General features: G+C 45.1%; 1 protein-coding gene across 1 annotated transcript in view; it reads right to left on the bottom strand.

Annotated features, from left to right (window-relative positions):
• Window positions 1–8,800: 8,800 nt before the first annotated feature.
• GPR137C (G protein-coupled receptor 137C) overlaps window positions 8,801–17,114 on the bottom strand; it is a 15,942-nt gene continuing 7,628 nt past the window's right edge. The window contains exons 4-7 of the mRNA XM_040411152.1: window positions 12,525–12,677; window positions 11,993–12,118; window positions 10,955–11,079; window positions 8,801–9,855 (exon numbers count right to left, since the gene is read on the bottom strand). Coding sequence (XP_040267086.1) covers window positions 9,714–9,855; window positions 10,955–11,079; window positions 11,993–12,118; window positions 12,525–12,677 — 546 coding nt within the window. The 3' untranslated portion in view covers window positions 8,801–9,713. The remainder of the gene's footprint in view (window positions 9,856–10,954; window positions 11,080–11,992; window positions 12,119–12,524; window positions 12,678–17,114) is intronic.

Below are 17,114 nucleotides of genomic sequence, written 5' to 3'. Positions count from 1 at the left end.
TATTGGTACATATAGAGTTGTGACCATAGCTGGCCACACAGACATTAAGAACATTTAAAATGTCACTCAAACTGCAGACATGTGGTAATAGTAGTACACATAAGTAAAGTGCAAGTGCCTACATAAATATGCAACAAAAATATATATATACAGTCAGTGCCTGTCAGAGTATTGCCCAGTCTATGATATATAATCGGGGATCAACCCTAAACCCTAGACTATATGGACATCAACTCACACTATGCTATATTCAAATATGGTACAATCAAATAAAGAATAAGGCATACTGACCAAAAAAAAGGAGTCAAGGTTCACGATGCCAAAACAGACTGTACAGTGTAATAGGGATAACAGTGGCTCAAAATTAAAAAAAGGTGTAATAGGGATAACAGTGGCTCAAAATTAAAAAAAAGGTGTAATAGGGATAACAGTGGCTCAAAATAAAAAAAAAAGGTGTAATAGGGATAACAGTGGACAGGTGCCCTTAAAATGTTAAATCTGCTTTTCCCTACACCCCTCTTCACAGCTGGTAACCTCTACAGCGAGTCAGAATCCGTTTGAGTGACACTTGAGATCACATTTGACCACCATGCTTTATACTAACAGTGGCTCAAAATTAAAAAAAGGTGTAATAGGGATAACAGTGGCTCAAAATTAAAAAAAGTGTAATAGGGATAACAGTGGCTCAAAATTAAAAAAAAGGTGTAATAGGGATAACAGTGGCTCAAAATTAAAAAAAAGGTGTAATAGGGATAACAGTGGCTCAAAATTTAAAAAAAAGTGTAATAGGGATAACCAAATAGAAAGCTGCCTTCACTTTTTTGTTTCCTTTCAAACTGAAAGTTTGCATGTTTGACTCAAGTGTGGAGGACAGGTGCCCTTTAAAATGTTAAATCTGCTTTTCCCTACACACTTGAGATCACATTTGACCACCATGCTTTATACTGCGGGTGGAATTTATTAAAGGATCCATGTCTGTTTTCTGCCACAGAAAAATTCCAAAAATTTGTGACTTCTTTTTCCATTTTGTGCAATACTTACTACTTTACCTGGGCCGCCAGATTGACGTTTGCTAGTTTTATGGTGCAAGCTGCTTTCTAGCCTGCGTAGATTTCAGATTCTGGTGCATGGGCCTGCTGAGGTGCACCAAAATGATTTAGCGGCGTGCATCTTTTGATAAATCCACTGTATGATCCCAAACCAACCTTTTTCCCTATACCAGTGGTCTCCAGCTGTTTTAAAACTACAACTCCCAGCAGTTAACTATTGATTTACATCTGAGTGGAGTAGAGCATTGATGAGCAGTTTCCTTAAAGGGTCCTTACCTTGAGACATTGCATGGCTTCCTAAAAACATGGTTTTTAGACCAGGCATCCTCAAACTGCGGCCCTCCAGCTGTTGCAAAACTAAAACTCCCAGCATGCCCGAACAGCCTACAGCAGGGCATGGTGGGAGTTGTAGTTTTACAACAGCTGGAGGGCCGCAGTTTGAGGATGCCTGTTTCAGACCCTCATACCGGAACCGTTCCCTTCTTGAACGTGGTCTCATGCCCCACGGCCGAAGGACTGTCTATTCTAATTATACAGCCATATACGACAGTCCAGGCTCCATGCCTCAGCGTGGCGCAGAGCATCTGCTATCCCAGGTACCGCAACCACCTCATGTCACCACGTTCTGTCTCTAGATTGCAAGCTCCTGTAATCAGAACAGTCGGCACCATTTTGTACTTGTATGTTATGTTTGTGTATTTATTAACCCCTTCCTCTCCAGCTGTACAGAACTTTTTGCGATTGTAATAAATTTTATGTCTGTATCATTGTCTTGTCTTCTTCCATTGCACGGTGTATGACTGTCACGTGCTGACAACCACCGCTCCAAGATGAGTTGTGACCTTCTATTTCCCTCTGTAGCTGCAAGGAGGACTGGGAGACCTAGGGTTCTGGTGTCCTGCTGTTAAAGGGGGAATCTCCACTTATCTGCTTCCCCACAGGGTGGAGGAGGAATGAGCCAGCGCCGTGTGCATGAGGCCTTAATATGTACAGAGCAGCTCTTTTGTGGTTTCCCTCTGCTCACTTTTTGGGAGGATTTGACCATCTCGTTACAATATTAAGTTATGCTTACCTGTTCAAACACTCATTGCTCCAGGCATAATGCCATGTTCTTAGCTGCCGCAGTGACAGGCCTGATATTGCTCCTGAATAGTGTTGAGCGAACTTGTGGTTTAAGTTCGGGTTATCGATTCCAAATTCCGTTATGATCCGTGGTAGCGGAATCCATAACTGGATTCTTCAAAAATCCGAACTTTGGACTCCAAACTTAAAGGGAACCTGTCACCGGGATTTTGTGTATAGAGCTGAGGACATGGGTTGCTAGATGGCCGCTAGCACATCCGCAATATCCAGTCCCCATAGCCCTGTGTGCTTTTATTGTGTAACTGTCATACATATGCAAATTAACCTGAGATGAGTCCGGTCCGAGAATCATCTCATGTACAGGACTCCTCTCAGGTTAATTTGCATATGTATGAAATCGTGTTGTTTTTTTTTACACAATAAAAGCACACAGAGCTATGGGGACTGGGTATTGCAGATGTGCTAGCGGCCATCTAGCAGCCCATGTCCTCAGCTCTATACACACAATCCTGGTGACAGGTTCCCTTTAAACTACACGTTTGCTCAACACTACTTCTGACCACTGGAACCAATCACTGGCCTCAGCAGTATATGTAAGGAGTCTGCGAAGCCCAAAAGGCAGTGACTGACAGCAGCGGTCACATGCAGTGTAGGGGCACATCATATATAGGACGGCAGCAGTGGTGCTTGAACGGAGGGGGTGTTTGTTTTTCTTTAATCTGAAGCTCTCCATTTAAAAATCTATATAAATCAGCAATTTGGCTTATTTCTTCTCCAATCACATGTAAAGCAGACTCCAGTTTTCTGTTATTGGAGAGCAGTGCAGAACTGAGCTGTCGGGTCACATGTCTGACAGCAGGGGGCACCTGAGCTGTTGTCTGTTTCCAAGGGCAACCAGCAGAATTTTTAAAAGCATGAATCAAAGTGCAGGTAGAACCCAGTCCTGTGACTGGTGCAGCGTGATGTGTCCATCCTCCTCCGGTCCAGAAGGCAGATCTTTAATGGGCAGTATCTGAGCAGGTGTAATGTCACTCACAAAATATACACACGGGGGGGGCGATTATAGTGCAGATCAGTTTATTTCAGGATGGTAGTGCTTCATTACAGGCTTAGTAAAATGACTGGACATTCATTGGCTGCTGAAAGTTAAAACAACAAGTCAAACACTGGTAAAAAAAAACAAAAAACTCCTGCCATAGGGCTCAACCTGATCGCTGTTTGTTGCTGGCACTCACAGGGTTAAATAAATGCTAGGAGAGCACACACAGGCTCATACCCAAAAAAAAGCTACAAGCAGTCACCACAGCAGCCAATCAGATCACAGCTCCTTTTTTTTAATCACACACCAAGCTGATCTGATTGGCTGCCATTAGACTCCTCCCTGCTGTTGTGCCAATTAGAAAAAAGACCGTTTCCATATAGCGAAACGGCTTCCGCCACCCTAGGGAGAGCGGTCCTAAAAAACAAAAAAAACAGCCTTCAGGCCAAAACATTAAAGTCTAGCATTCATAATAGGACATATCTCTAAACAATGGTCAAGGGGAGAGCAAGACAGATCCAAAATATACACCTCCCTGAAATAACTCTGCTCTTAAAGTGCCTAAGAACGCACAGGGGGAAGAAGCCAATCCAAAGTCTTTGGCAATAATGAGAGCGGTTTCCAGTCTGAGCGGAATGCAACCGTGTCCATAAACCATAATAAGCTCCGGTTTATGCTGCGTTATAATCAGGGCTGTGGAGTCAGAGTCGTTAGAAATGTACTAACCACAGCTTTAAAAAAATTGTTAATGTGCAATTAACAGTCAAACAAGTTTACAATTGTGTGTATATATAAATCTAAGACCCTTATTTATCCATCACAGTGATGATAGACAATCAGTTCTCTCCTGGCCTTCTACTACAATCAGTGATATGTAGGGTGTTCTAGTGATGATAATCAGTTCTTGCCTCTCCTGTCCCTTATACTATAAAGTATAAAAAAGTGAGTGCACAGGAGCAGAACTGCAGGTAAGTGAATCTTTCCATAGCAGAGGCTGTGGACTCCTGTCCAAAGTTACTTATTCCCAGACAACCCCTTTAAGAGGAGAACTTAATATAGCTGTTTTTATTCCCATTTAGACTTGCACAGGATTCTCTCCATTTCCGGCACATACATATAGAGCTTCGCTGAGGACAAATCCATACATTACTTACCATTATGAAACATACAACAGTTTTCCAGTTATTAAATGTATAGAGCATTGTGTATTTACTTACAGGAATCTAGATATGTCAGAAATTCTAAGTAGAGATGAGCAAGTGTCATATTTTGAAATATGTTCACGCTTCGTTTGGTGGTAAAAGGTGAATTGCGTTATGGATTCCATTACCACAGACCATAACACAATTCTATAACAGAATGCCTTTAGAGGCATTCCGTCATAATAGAAGTCCATGGGCTGCGAAACTGATCCGTCCCCGTTTCCATTATGCAGCCCATAGACTTCTATGACGGAATGAATAACAGAATGCCTCTAAAAGGCATTGCATTATGGTCCGTGGTAACAAAATCCATAACGCAATTCTGCTTTTGTCACAAAAAAAAAAAAAGCATGACCGAATTTCAGAACATTAAATTCGCTCCTCTCCAGTTCTGAGTCACCTGATTACTTACACAATAGTAAGAAAAAGCCCAATGTCACCATTTATAAAAGAGTTTGAGTCTGAACTTTGGTTTCTCAGCTCCACAGCCCTGGTTATAACTCCATTCACACTGCAACATGACCTAGTGCAACTAATCAAAAACCTGCAAGAGGGGTGTTGATTTGGGGGGGGGAGGGGGTCGATGCCCCTTTAATTAGAAATGTATTACTAGTGCACATCAATGAGCATATAAACTAGCCCACAATTAAAGTGACGCTTCGCCTTGGAAGAGCATGAAAATCAGCAAGCTGCTGTTGACTGATCTGGTGTTCTTATTGTGCCTTGATGGTTTCTATTGACTATAATGGGGTCTGTCAGGTTTCAGTCACGGGTAAAACAGGGCAGCATGGTGTATGACTCTCCGAGCAGAGTTTTGCCACATTAAGATCCGTTAAAAGCAGCTTGTTGACTGTTTCCATGTAGCAATAGAGTCGTCATACACTGAAAAGAGTTAAAAAAGACATAAAACTCACAAAAAAGGTGGATATTGCAAAGAAGCAGAATTTTATATGCACGGATAAAAGCCTTTTTAGATGGCGGCGGTTCCCGTGAGAATGGATAAGAAATTGAAATAAAAATCAGTGCAAGTCATTCTGCAAGGATAAGACAGGGTCAGCGAGTACGATGGAGACCCCGGTATTCTGAAAGGTCCTCCTGAATATTTACAGAAAGTCAAATGATATGACTGCTGCCAGGCGGCTTTACCCCCTCTCCAATGCCAGCACAGGATTGACAGTCTGGTTGCTAGGGATTCATTGTCTAACAACATCCATAGCAACCAGTCTGTCTCACCCTGGATGGGGCAGGTAGAGGTACTCTCTAAACAGCTAATGCTCCACCAGCCATTACTGGTACTGCCGCCCTAGTGCATGGTCCTGGAGACATCCAGCTCAGCCGAGTGCAAATATTAAATGGTCACCATTTGGTGAGGACCTCCAGGCTGTAATAAACATATGAAACATGTTTTAAAGGGGGTTTTACAGGACAAGAAAAACATGGCTGCTTTATTCCAAAAAATAGCACCACACCTGTCCATAGGCTGTGCATGGTATTACTACTCAGCTCTGTTCACTTCAATGCACAAGCTGTGGCCAGGGCAGATGCTGGAAGAAAGCAGCCATGTTTTTTCTCATCCTGGACAACCCCTTTAACACCGTTCAGTGCCTGCACCACCGATGAGAAGCATGGGCTTCTTTAGTGCAGTCTGTCCCCGATGCACAGCAAGAACACCTAATATATAGACATGGAGGTACTTTATGCCTCATACCTCACGACCCAGTCCTTATAAAATGGCCACTTCCATGACAACATTGGCATCAGCTGCAACATGCATAAATGGATGAGACCTTTAAATATACTTAACCCGCCCCCCGCTGACATAAAGGCGGCCGTTGTCCTGACTGCACAATGCACAATTTGTTCACTTGTTTGCAATGCAGAATTTGTAAGAATATTCAAGCAGCAAAAAACCTTTACTAATTAGTTAAGAAACTGCAAATGGAAACCTAACAAAGAGAAGGGGGAGTTAGGGCAAGGAGTGTAGTTTCTAGTACTTGCTTATAACTAGCGCCATTCCCTACACAACCAGCAGAGGGAGCCATTCTATAGTAGGTTTGCAGATCTCAGGGTTTTCTGCTGCCTGTCATATCCTTCGTACATAACAGGACACCATTGTCTAGACTAGAAATCCCTGTAAACAGTGCCGCCCCTGCATATGGGTTGTGCGTTGTATTGCAGCTCAGCCCCATTGATTTGAATGGCGATGAGCTGCAATACCACATACAACCTATGGAGAGGTGTGGCGCCGTTTTGGGAAGAAAGCAGCCCTATGTTTCCAATCCCGTGCAACCCCTCTAAAAGTATGGACTTTCAAATATCTCCAGTATTGGGTGGCTCCTGACCTTTAAAAAGATTACAGCGCCCTCCTTTCCACTGGCTGTATGCCGGTACTGCAACACCTATGGACAAGGGTTGCAACCTGCGGGAGTCGTGCATTTGAGGCCAGTACTTTAAGAAGGACACCATGGGTTACATACATTATTATAAAGCAACGATCAATCTGCATAACTACTACTACTACTCCCAGGAAGTCTAGGCAGCTGAAGGCTGGCAGGATGTGCTGGGAGTTGTAGTTTTTCAACAGAGAGCTGCAGGTTGAAGAGCGCCGCTAGTGAGGCATCTACATAGCTGAGCAAGGACCTGCAGCAAAACCTTCCTAGTGCTTATATCAGCAAGTCAACAGGGGCTGTAACCCTGCACAGACCCCCGTGTGTGTGTGTGGACAAACCCATTTCTTATGGGCACAGTGCAAGAAATGTAGGTAATGCTGGGGGGGGCACATATTGCACCTAATGGCTTTCATTTGCACTGGGCTAACATTTCACCTGCTGCCGTGGTTTTTTCCATTACATCTGCCACAGATTCAGTACAAAAATAACTTAATACTGAAGTAGTAAAAAGGACTTTACTTTTAGTACAGAAAACAAAAAAACACAAATAAATTAGGTTCTGAGAGCACGACTGTGGCCGTCACCTGCAGTAACCAGACGTTAGGATGCCACCACTTAGATTCCCTGACCCATGGGGCAAGGCCGGTTGTCAGAGGCAAATCTATTACCCCAGTAAAAAAAAAATCTGAAAGCGAAACAATGGCACGTTTTAAAGTGACAGCCAGATGCAGCAGTAAAGTGCACGGAAATCCCCGCTGCAGTAAATGCCATAGATGAGAGGCTACCAGAGTCACAAATGCATTTACAAAAGGGCATCTGTCAGCAGATTTGTACCCATGACACTGGCTGACCTGTTACACGAGTCAGGGGTATGAAATATCTCCAAAGGGGTCCGGGAATAACTGCAGGGCGCCAAAGGCCGGACGAATATGGATGCGAGAGTAAAGGGTGGTTGTATATGTAGGGTGTGCCGCTACATAGGTAATTGTAATGTGACGAACAAAAGAATAGAAAATAACCCCAATATTGGCACCAATCCTATGATGATTACTACTGTGAATACTACTATAATAAAGAATGAAAAAAAGCATAACAACTTTTTCACACCCACCTAAAAATCCGTAGATACCATAGTTAAAATAGTGTAGTAGAATATAGGCATAAAATCATAGTAAAATAAAAATTGTGTGACCAAAGACTCGCTTCACCAGGGAGGTGTTTTGTGGGATAAAGCTCAAGACTCTCACAAAACTAACCTCCCTCGTCTGGATCGCTCGTAGAATCTTAGGAAGAACGGCACACGCTTTGCGACTGCTCCTGATGAAGGGCGATTAATGTAACCCGAAACACGTTGAGCCATACCTGTGCTACTATTAAAAAGGAATTTACAAGTAGTCCCCACTGTGGACTGCCGTTCTTCCTAAGATTCTACGAGCGATCCAGGCGAGGGAGGTTAGTTTTGTGAGAGTCTTGAGCTTTATCCCACAAAACAGTCTTTTGGTCACAATTTTTTTTCCTTTTACTATGATTTTATGCCTATAGTCTATGACACCATTTTAACTATGGCATCTATGGATTTTTAGGTGGGTGTGAAAAAAAAGTTAATTTATTATGCATTTTATCATTCTGTTTATTGTAGTAGTATTCACAGCAATAATCATAGGATTGGCGCCAATATTGGGGTTATTTTCAATTCTTTTGTTAGTCACATTACAATGACCTGTTACTTGGCAGCTGAAGGCATCGGCGTCGGCCCCATGTTCATATGTGCCCGCATTGCTGAGAAAAAGGATGTTTTAATACATGCAAATGAGCCTCTAGGAGCAACGGGGGCGTTACCGTTACACCTAGAGGCTCAGCTCTCTGCACTTTGACAGGACCAGGCTTGACTGTTTACACTGCCTGGTCCTATCAAAGTGCAGAGGATGCGACAGTTGCAGAGAGAGCAGAGGCTCTAGGTGTAATGGTAACGCCCCCGTTGCTCCTAGAGGCTCATTTGCATATAGTAAAACATCATTTTTCCCAGCAATGCGGGCACATATGAACATGGGACCAACACAGACGCCTTCAGCTGCCAAGTGCACATGTAACAGGTCAGCCGGTGTCATAGGTACAAATCTGCGGACAGAGGCCCTTTAACACATTTGGATTTGCAGCAGACGCCTCATGTTGTGCCCAATAACCTCTGAATGTATCGTTATAGGGCTCGGATTTCCACTTTGCTCATACAGAGCTCCAAATCTCCTGCATGGATCTGGATGTTAAATATAACTGCTGCACACAATGCCCACTAGAGGGAGCTCACTGCATACATTATGAAGCTCAGTGGATTTATGCAGTAAGCTCCCCCTAGTGGTGGCTGCAGGAAGCAAGAATTTTACCATGTACCTCCCTCAGTATGCCAGAGATTATAGGATGGGGGGGGGGGGGGGAAATTACATCCACGTCGACGCGTCATGACGTTAGGCTAGTTGCTCCTCCATTTTATTTTGGTTTAAACTGAAGGGCGGCAACTAACTAGTGCAGAACCTAGAAGAGACACCATCAAGCCTTCTGGAGAATTTGCCTGCAATGATGATTGAAGGCATTTCAATCCTTTCAGTTTCCCATGTCTGGAGATGGCAGGAATCAGTCTTTCCACATGAAAAAAACATTAATGTGCAAAAATAAACAAAAAAAGGAAAAAAACACGCACGGTTACAGAATTCCTTAAGCGAGAGCTGCCGGCTGCCATTCCGCTCCTGAAGACCTCTCCAATACCTCAGCAAGTCTCAAGGACATTTGCAACCAAGACCGGGTGTCAGTCTTGGGAAAAACAAACAAAAAAAACACGGAATGTGGAATTCGCGAACGCGGCGTTAACGTAAACATAAGTTATCGGACGCGCCTTACTGTGTCACAGCAGCAGGCGGCTGCAGAAGGTGCACACGTCATTGTCCTGTCAGTAGGGTCACGCCAGCGTATTCGCTCCACATGTGAACAGGATAGGAGTCCCTGACGCCGGCTCGCTCAGTAGAGGTGGGGCCAGTGCACAGCTGCTGGTCGGACATATTGCTCCATACCATCCGGAGGATTTCGGGGTGGATGACAGACTGAAAGAAAAAAATAAAGCAAGTCAAAATACAGTGCGTCATTCCAGAAAATTCATCAAGGGGTCATGCTTAGATTTAAAAGTCTGGGTCAATGAGGCTTGTAGGGTCTCATCCACTTTGCTGTGGATTTCCTGGCCACGATTTTGCAGAGTCTGTCCTGTGCTGTTCACCGCTGCAGAGGCGATGGCGAGAAGGCAGCGCTGGCACGGCGCGCGCCTCCTCTTCAAACTGCTGATCGGCGGGGGTACCGGGTGTCTGACCCCAGCCGATCTGATATTGATGACCTATCCTGAGGATAGGTCATCAATAAATATAACTCAGACAACCCCTTTAATAGACAGTATTTTGATTGCAATGCATTTTAATGGCAATGCTATTCTGACATTGACCAGCAGGATGCGCCACAGAGGCGCAGCCTGCTGGAAATTACTCAAGGCTGGTCTGGGGCCTACACGAGACCACAGCCAGCCTTCACACATATTGGAACTCCGCGATCACATTTGCACCATTGCCCGCAGCATGTACAGTGTTAAACAGCCCGGATCGCCACTCCTGCTGGTCTGGGCTGTTAAAGCATGGCTACGGCTCTCATGTGAGGGGGACCCGTGCAGCGTTTAGACTGGGCCGCCGTAAAAAAGCGGCAGCCCAGCCTAAGGCCCCCTAGTGACCGCTGTAAAAAGGCGTATGGGTGGTCACTAAGTGTTTAAAGGGGATTTCTGGGACTCAGGTCATTAATATCAGACTGGTGGGGCTCAGACTCCCCGCACACCCTCCAATAAGGTGTTTTAGGCAGCCGCCAGCACAAAACTATACAACAGAAGTCTACATCCACTGTAGTTTCCGAAGCAGGCATTACTACAGCTCAGCTCCCATTTGCTTGAATGACAGCTGAGCTACAGTACCCCAGTATGGCCAGCCTTCAACCACCAGTGGGGGTGCCAGGAGTGATTCCCCCCCCCTATCACCACTGATCTGATACTGATGACCTATCCTGAGGATAAGCCATCAATATCCAAGTCCCAGCAAACCCCTTTAACTGCAGTAGTCGCCTGTGAAGTTCTACATACATTTCCAGTCCGAATGGTACTTTGGGTCTCACCTGCCCCTCTCCGTCCTGGCACCCGCCAGTCTGGGCAAATCGTCATCGCTGTCGTATCTTCTCGGATTGTCAAAAAAGTACGCTCTTGACCCGAAGCTGTGACTATTTACCATACCAGCTGGTTCCTATGAGAACAGATAAAAATCGGGATTAGTGGGGTACATAGACGAGCGGGGCCCACAGAAACAGAAAGTGGGGTTCTATTCATTAAAAAAAATCTTTTGACACCTTTCACATGGAAAAAGGTTGCCCTAGGTTTCAGGTTGTAATCTTCACTCCCTGTACACAAATATTCAGTTTTAGAGTGTTCTCCTGTGGATAGGTCCCTCCAGAATGCTGCCGTCTTCACCAGCTCTCATTTATCGGCAGCAGAGTTTATTTTCTGAGCTAATTTATCTTTTTACAACTCCTTGTTTCAGACTGTTATTGTGTAGACATGTCCACCACTAATGTTGGATCTGTGACTCCAGGATGCTGCCGTCTTCACCAGCTCTCATTATTTAGCATAGCTTCATTCCTGAACGGTTATCTTTTCACAGCTTATAATCACCTCTCCCTTGTACTCAGACACAGCTACCAAGAAATGCGATTCTCCCTCCCTCACCCCGCAGAGTCTGCCATTGTTCCCTGCGTTCTCTAGTCTACAGGCTATGATTATTCCACTAAAAAAAGCCTTAGGCGCTTTCCTTCCCATCTACAAGCTGCGTGAGCGGCCCTCCTTGGATGGATTCACCCCTCCCCACACACTGATCTGCTGTGTACAACCTCCTCCCCCTCCCTGCTGCTTTCTCTAAGACACAGAAGGGACGGGGACAACAGAGAAAGCTGTCAAATACCGAAGACGTGAGGTGACAGATTTAGGTCAGATTATTCAACAAACTCAGCGGCTAAGTGAAGGATTTACACTCTACAAAGCAAAAACCGTAGGAAGTTTTTAAAACGTAAACCATAAAAAAATAAATAAAAAAAAAGTTGATAAATAAAATATCCATAGCCTTTAAGGAAAAAATACTGACTGGCCACGGAAAATGAACTCACCAAGTTTTGGCTCAGCTTCTTGGCCCGGAAGAAGTATGCCATCAGGCTCATTGGCAGGAACTCGCAGACCAGGAGAACAATCTCAAAAATCAGATATTCCAGACTATTAGTCTCTTCTGTAACTGCCTGGAGGAGACACATTAGGGGGGAGTCTTCATATTAACCCTTAATTCCCCTACATGCAGAACCCCCTACCCCAACAGATGTAACAAATGCAAACATTAGCTATACAGAATCACAGCATTAAATAATAAAATTCTGGCAGCCTAATGCTATCACTAGGGGGCGCTCATTGTATACAGATTGTTTATAGAGCATATTCTTCAGGCTGACGGCGGGACCCTCGCTCAAATCAACCACCATCTCCAAAGAGCAATGCTGGGAGGTGGCAGCAATATAATCTGGCTAATAGGGTGGTCACAACTGTTACCTCCTCGCACCCCAAAATAAAGCTTAACCATTACACAAATTCCATGCGATATACTCCCGAGGGCCCTCGGTGTATCATAATCCAACATTGCCGATTACTCACATGATCGGCGAAGATCCCGCTCCAGCCATAACTGAAGGGGCTCGGCTCGTCTTCTGGCTGGATGGAGACCACGACCAAGTTGTACAAAGCTCTCAGAATATACAGTACGCTGATTATGGAGCCGGTTATAACGGCTTGGCTTCCAGAGGTGCCCTAGACAAAACAAAACTGATTAGGCCTAAAAACAAAAAACAGTCTGACCGATTCTGAAAAAGCCTGAAGTTTTTTATTGCCATGTCTACCAATGCATTAGCCACAGTGATCTATTTAGAGGAGAAGTCCTATATAAAAGCCCTTTAAATAGGGTGGTGCAGCCTTTACACACATCTAACAAATTTTGGATCACTTTCCTAGTATATCTTTTGCAATATTGGTGATCTATAGTATATGTACTTCAGTATCTCTCATCCTCATTTTGCATTGGATAACTCCTGGCATGGCGGGTTTCCTGGCTGGTGGCCTTAATACTGATTCATGGCTTAATGAAGCCAAAGGAAGTGTTCTCTGAAATCATTTATGTCCAAAAGAAGTTCACTCCACCTTTCAAAACCGCATTCAAAGAATTGAACAAACTATACAAGGAACATTCGTATTTTTCGCTCTATAAGACGCACCTAGGTTTTAGAGGAGGACAATAAGAAAAATATATATTTTCCATTACACCTCAGGTCAGACCAGCAATCAGACCTCAGCTTACAGCCCCAATTAAACCCCCAATGTCAGACCTCAGATGAGACCCCCAATGCCTCAGATCAACCTCCCAACCTTCAGCCAGCAGCCCCCAGTGCAAATAAAAAAAAAAAAAACACACAAAAACACTCGCTTACCTCTCCTGCTCCTGGACTCCACCGCTCCCCACCATCGCGATCCTCTTCATCCTGCTGTCAGAGCCTTCACCGCTTCTAGGTCCTCCGGTACTAAGGAAGCGCTTCCATAATGGAAGCGCTTCATTAGTATTCTCCCCATAAGACGCAGGGGCGGGAGTGCGTCTTATGGGGCAAAAAAATACGGCATTTAGTTTGTGGGAGGTCCAGAGTCTCAACATCTACATTAAACACAGGATCGTCCCTAGAGGCCTAAGAATCTCACTAATCGCTGTGAATAAAAAAAACACAGAAGTCCCGGGTTTAATAGTCGCTGGGAACAATTAGCTACCACTAGTTCCCTGCAATTCATGACATTGTTACTAGAAGGGGAGAAAATTAATTTTGAAAAAAAACTCAGTGGCAAATTAAAAGCCCAAATTGAGGTCACCAAATCATTCTCTCAGGACCCAGATTTTACCAATAAAAAAAAAAAAAAAAAAAAAAAAAGCAATTGCAGACCGCTGTCGAAAAATTTCAATACTATTTCAGAGAACGCAAGCACAGACCGTACAGGGATCTTGCCGAGTTTAAAGAGAATAAGGCCTGCTCCGTTTTGAAAGACAAACTACCCATCAGAGAAACAGTTTCCGATTTGTCTACTACAGAGACTGATCTCTCAGTGAACGCAAACAAACAGGGGTACCTATAAAGAATAAAATCAGAAACCCTTACAGGAGGAGAGGTAGGGGGGGGAGGGGAGGCAGAGGGCAATCCCCGGGCTCCTTCAATAATTTTTTAGACTAAGGGATAACCTATCCCCTGAGAAAAATCGAGCCAATACACGGGAGCAACAGGCCCAGAAATAATGACTGTATTTTTCCCCCCAAAAGTGTGGGGGGAGGGAATGGCAGTGCGCCTTATGGGGCGAATGCTGCACAGCGCGGCGATGTGTCAGGGGGAGGGCGGAGGGGCTGGAGGCCGGCAACACTGTACTCTTACACCAGGCCCCGCCACACACAGCAGTATTCATATGTAAACTGTAACCATTAACCTCTTAACTTTAAAGTAGATCTATCCCGTGTACTACCACTTACTATCAAGCTCCCGTAGCAGGCAGAGCGGCCGGCAGCTGTAACGTCACTCACATCCCGTGCATGCTCCTCCCACTTTATGAATGAAGCAGGCACGTGACGTTACGCTGCCATCCGCTCTGCCCGCTACAGTACGGGAGCTTGATAGTTAGTAGTAGAACACGGGATAGCGCTACTTTAAACTAAAGTTAAGAAGAGGTTAAGGATTACAGTTTACATAAGAATACTGCTGTGAGAGGAGGGGCGGGGATATAGATATAGATAGATATATCTCTCTCAATATCATCCACAGATCCGCCCGCCCCCCCCCCCCCACAACAGTGCGTCATCCACAGACCACCATTAGTTCAAAACCCACCAAAAGCACACCTTTTGGTTCAAAATATTTTTTTTCTTATTTTCCTCCTCAAAAACCTAGGTGCGTCTTATGGGCTGTTACATCCTGTTGAAACGTTTTAAGTAAAGGACTTTCCTTCATCCCGACACGTCGCTGTGATGTCTTTACTTGGATTAAGGACTTACAACTTTTTGTCCCTAAGTTAAGATGGCACAAATTCTTTGAGAAGAACGATAAGCGGCAAGACCGGGGGGATCCCTTTGGATCTACTATCTGATGTTAATTTACTACACAGTTTGGTGGAAGGGGGTCACCACCCTGAGGGAAAGGGTTCATTTACCTCACTAAAAATAACTAAAAGTAAGAAGATGTCACTGGAGAGGGGGGGGGGGGTATCATGTCTTGATGTTTTCTATCAAGTTGTATCGGCAGATTTTCCTAAACTACCTTCACTACCCCACCACGAAATTGCTTCCCATTCCTCCCGTGTACAATCAACTCCTTGAGAAATGACCCCTCAATTGCTATTAAACCCTCTGATAAGGCTCCACATTCACACGTCCACAATTCTGTTCCGCATTTTGCAGACCAGACCCATTCATTTCTATGGGGCCGCACATAGTGTCCGCATTTCCGTTCCCGAAAAAAAAAATAGAACATGTCCTATTCCTGTCCGCAATCGCGGACAAGATTAGGCATATTCTATTATAGTGCCGGCGATGTGCGGGTCGCAAAATGTAGTAGTCATCCTACGCCTCAAGAGAGGCATTCCATGTGGACAATAGCTGCGCCTCCGCCGAAACGACAGAATTTGTTAAGCAAGCAGATGATCTGAGGGCCAGATTTTTATCTAGAGGGTGCCCCGACAATGTACTTAGAACGGCATACCAGACGGCCATTTCCACAGACCATGCTGAATTGCTGGTACCCAAAAGAAAAACTGAGGGCGACCAAAATATTCGTCCTATCGCCACATTTGATGGGGCTGCAGACCAAGCCAGAGGGGGTCCTTAAATACTGGCCCATTCTTCTTATGGATCCCGATATTAGGGACATAATTCATGAACATCCTGTGTGTGGTCTCAGTCAGGAGGACTGAGGGGCCACAAGGCTTTGAATAGCCTGAGGTTTGGAGGACCTAGCGACACCTAGAGAACGAGGGTTGCACGCCCAGCGTCTGGAGGACTACAGGGCCACACTCCCCCAAAAGGTACTGGAGTTGCCACAGCCTTGAGGCTGCAGTATTGATGTTGGCTGAGGAAAGCCGCATATGTTGTCCATGTGTGAACTGAGCTCTATGAGTAGGGACGTATTGTGTTTAGGTAGCGCCTGGACGGGCAGGAGTTTGTGTTTTAAGTGTTGGCGGTGCGGGAACCTCACCCCACCCAGTGATTTATAACTGGACTATCCTTTATAAGAAAATCCGTTGTCTGGTGAGATATCTGCGAGTGTGACCCCCCGAAAAGAGACGATCCCTTACAATACATAGGCAAGACCAGACGTGAATTACGCAGACAACACCGTGGGGATATTAAAAATATGAGGCACACGGCTGTGTCCAGACATATCCATGAATGCCATCGTGGTAACCCCAGGTGCATAGAAGCAGTCCGAACCACAATTCGTGGAGGCGATTGGGACCGCATTCTTTTACAACATGAAGCCCGTTAGACTTCTACTCTGCGTACAGTCTCTCCCCTGGGTTTGAACGAACAGCTCAACTTTAGCCGTTTCATTTAAAATCTATACACCATGTTTATTTTGTAAACAGCCTCTTTATATTTAGGGCCTTTAAGGTCCCTCAAAATACCTCTCTTCCTTATATTCCTCCCCTCCCCCATGTTTTTAATTTTTACTTCCATGGCTTTGATCTCCTCAATAGTCCATGTCCAGTATGTTTGTGCCATGATGTCTAGATCACCTTATGAATAGTTACGCGTGTCAAATGCAAACATTCCCTACACGGCCCTATATCTAGGGCCGCATCACTGACAGGACCCAGGAACGTGTCCCAGTTGCCCGGCAACCCCATCAGACAGGACCGCGCATGTCCCAGCGTGATCCGACGCAGTGACGTCATCATACGTCACCCCGCCAGGAGCGACGTTGCTACCCGGCAACTTGCGAGCCCAAGACCGCGCATGCGCCAGTGCGGCTCCACTCACCACCTGCGTCATCACGCAGGGAGCCAGGCCTCATGTTCAAATACCGGCGGGCTGGGCGCTTTATTTAGGCAATACCTAGCCTGCGGGTAGCATCGGGCCCCAGTTTATGGAGGAGTGGGGGCGTTCATCTGCCACCCCCACCCCTTTATTTTCTCTGAACTTAAGCCATACTATGGGTTTAGTTCTTAGAT

This window comes from Bufo bufo, chromosome 11 (genome assembly GCF_905171765.1).
Source record: "Bufo bufo chromosome 11, aBufBuf1.1, whole genome shotgun sequence".
Lineage (NCBI taxonomy): Eukaryota > Metazoa > Chordata > Amphibia > Anura > Bufonidae > Bufo > Bufo bufo.
This window is presented reverse-complemented; position numbering and strand designations above follow the sequence as displayed.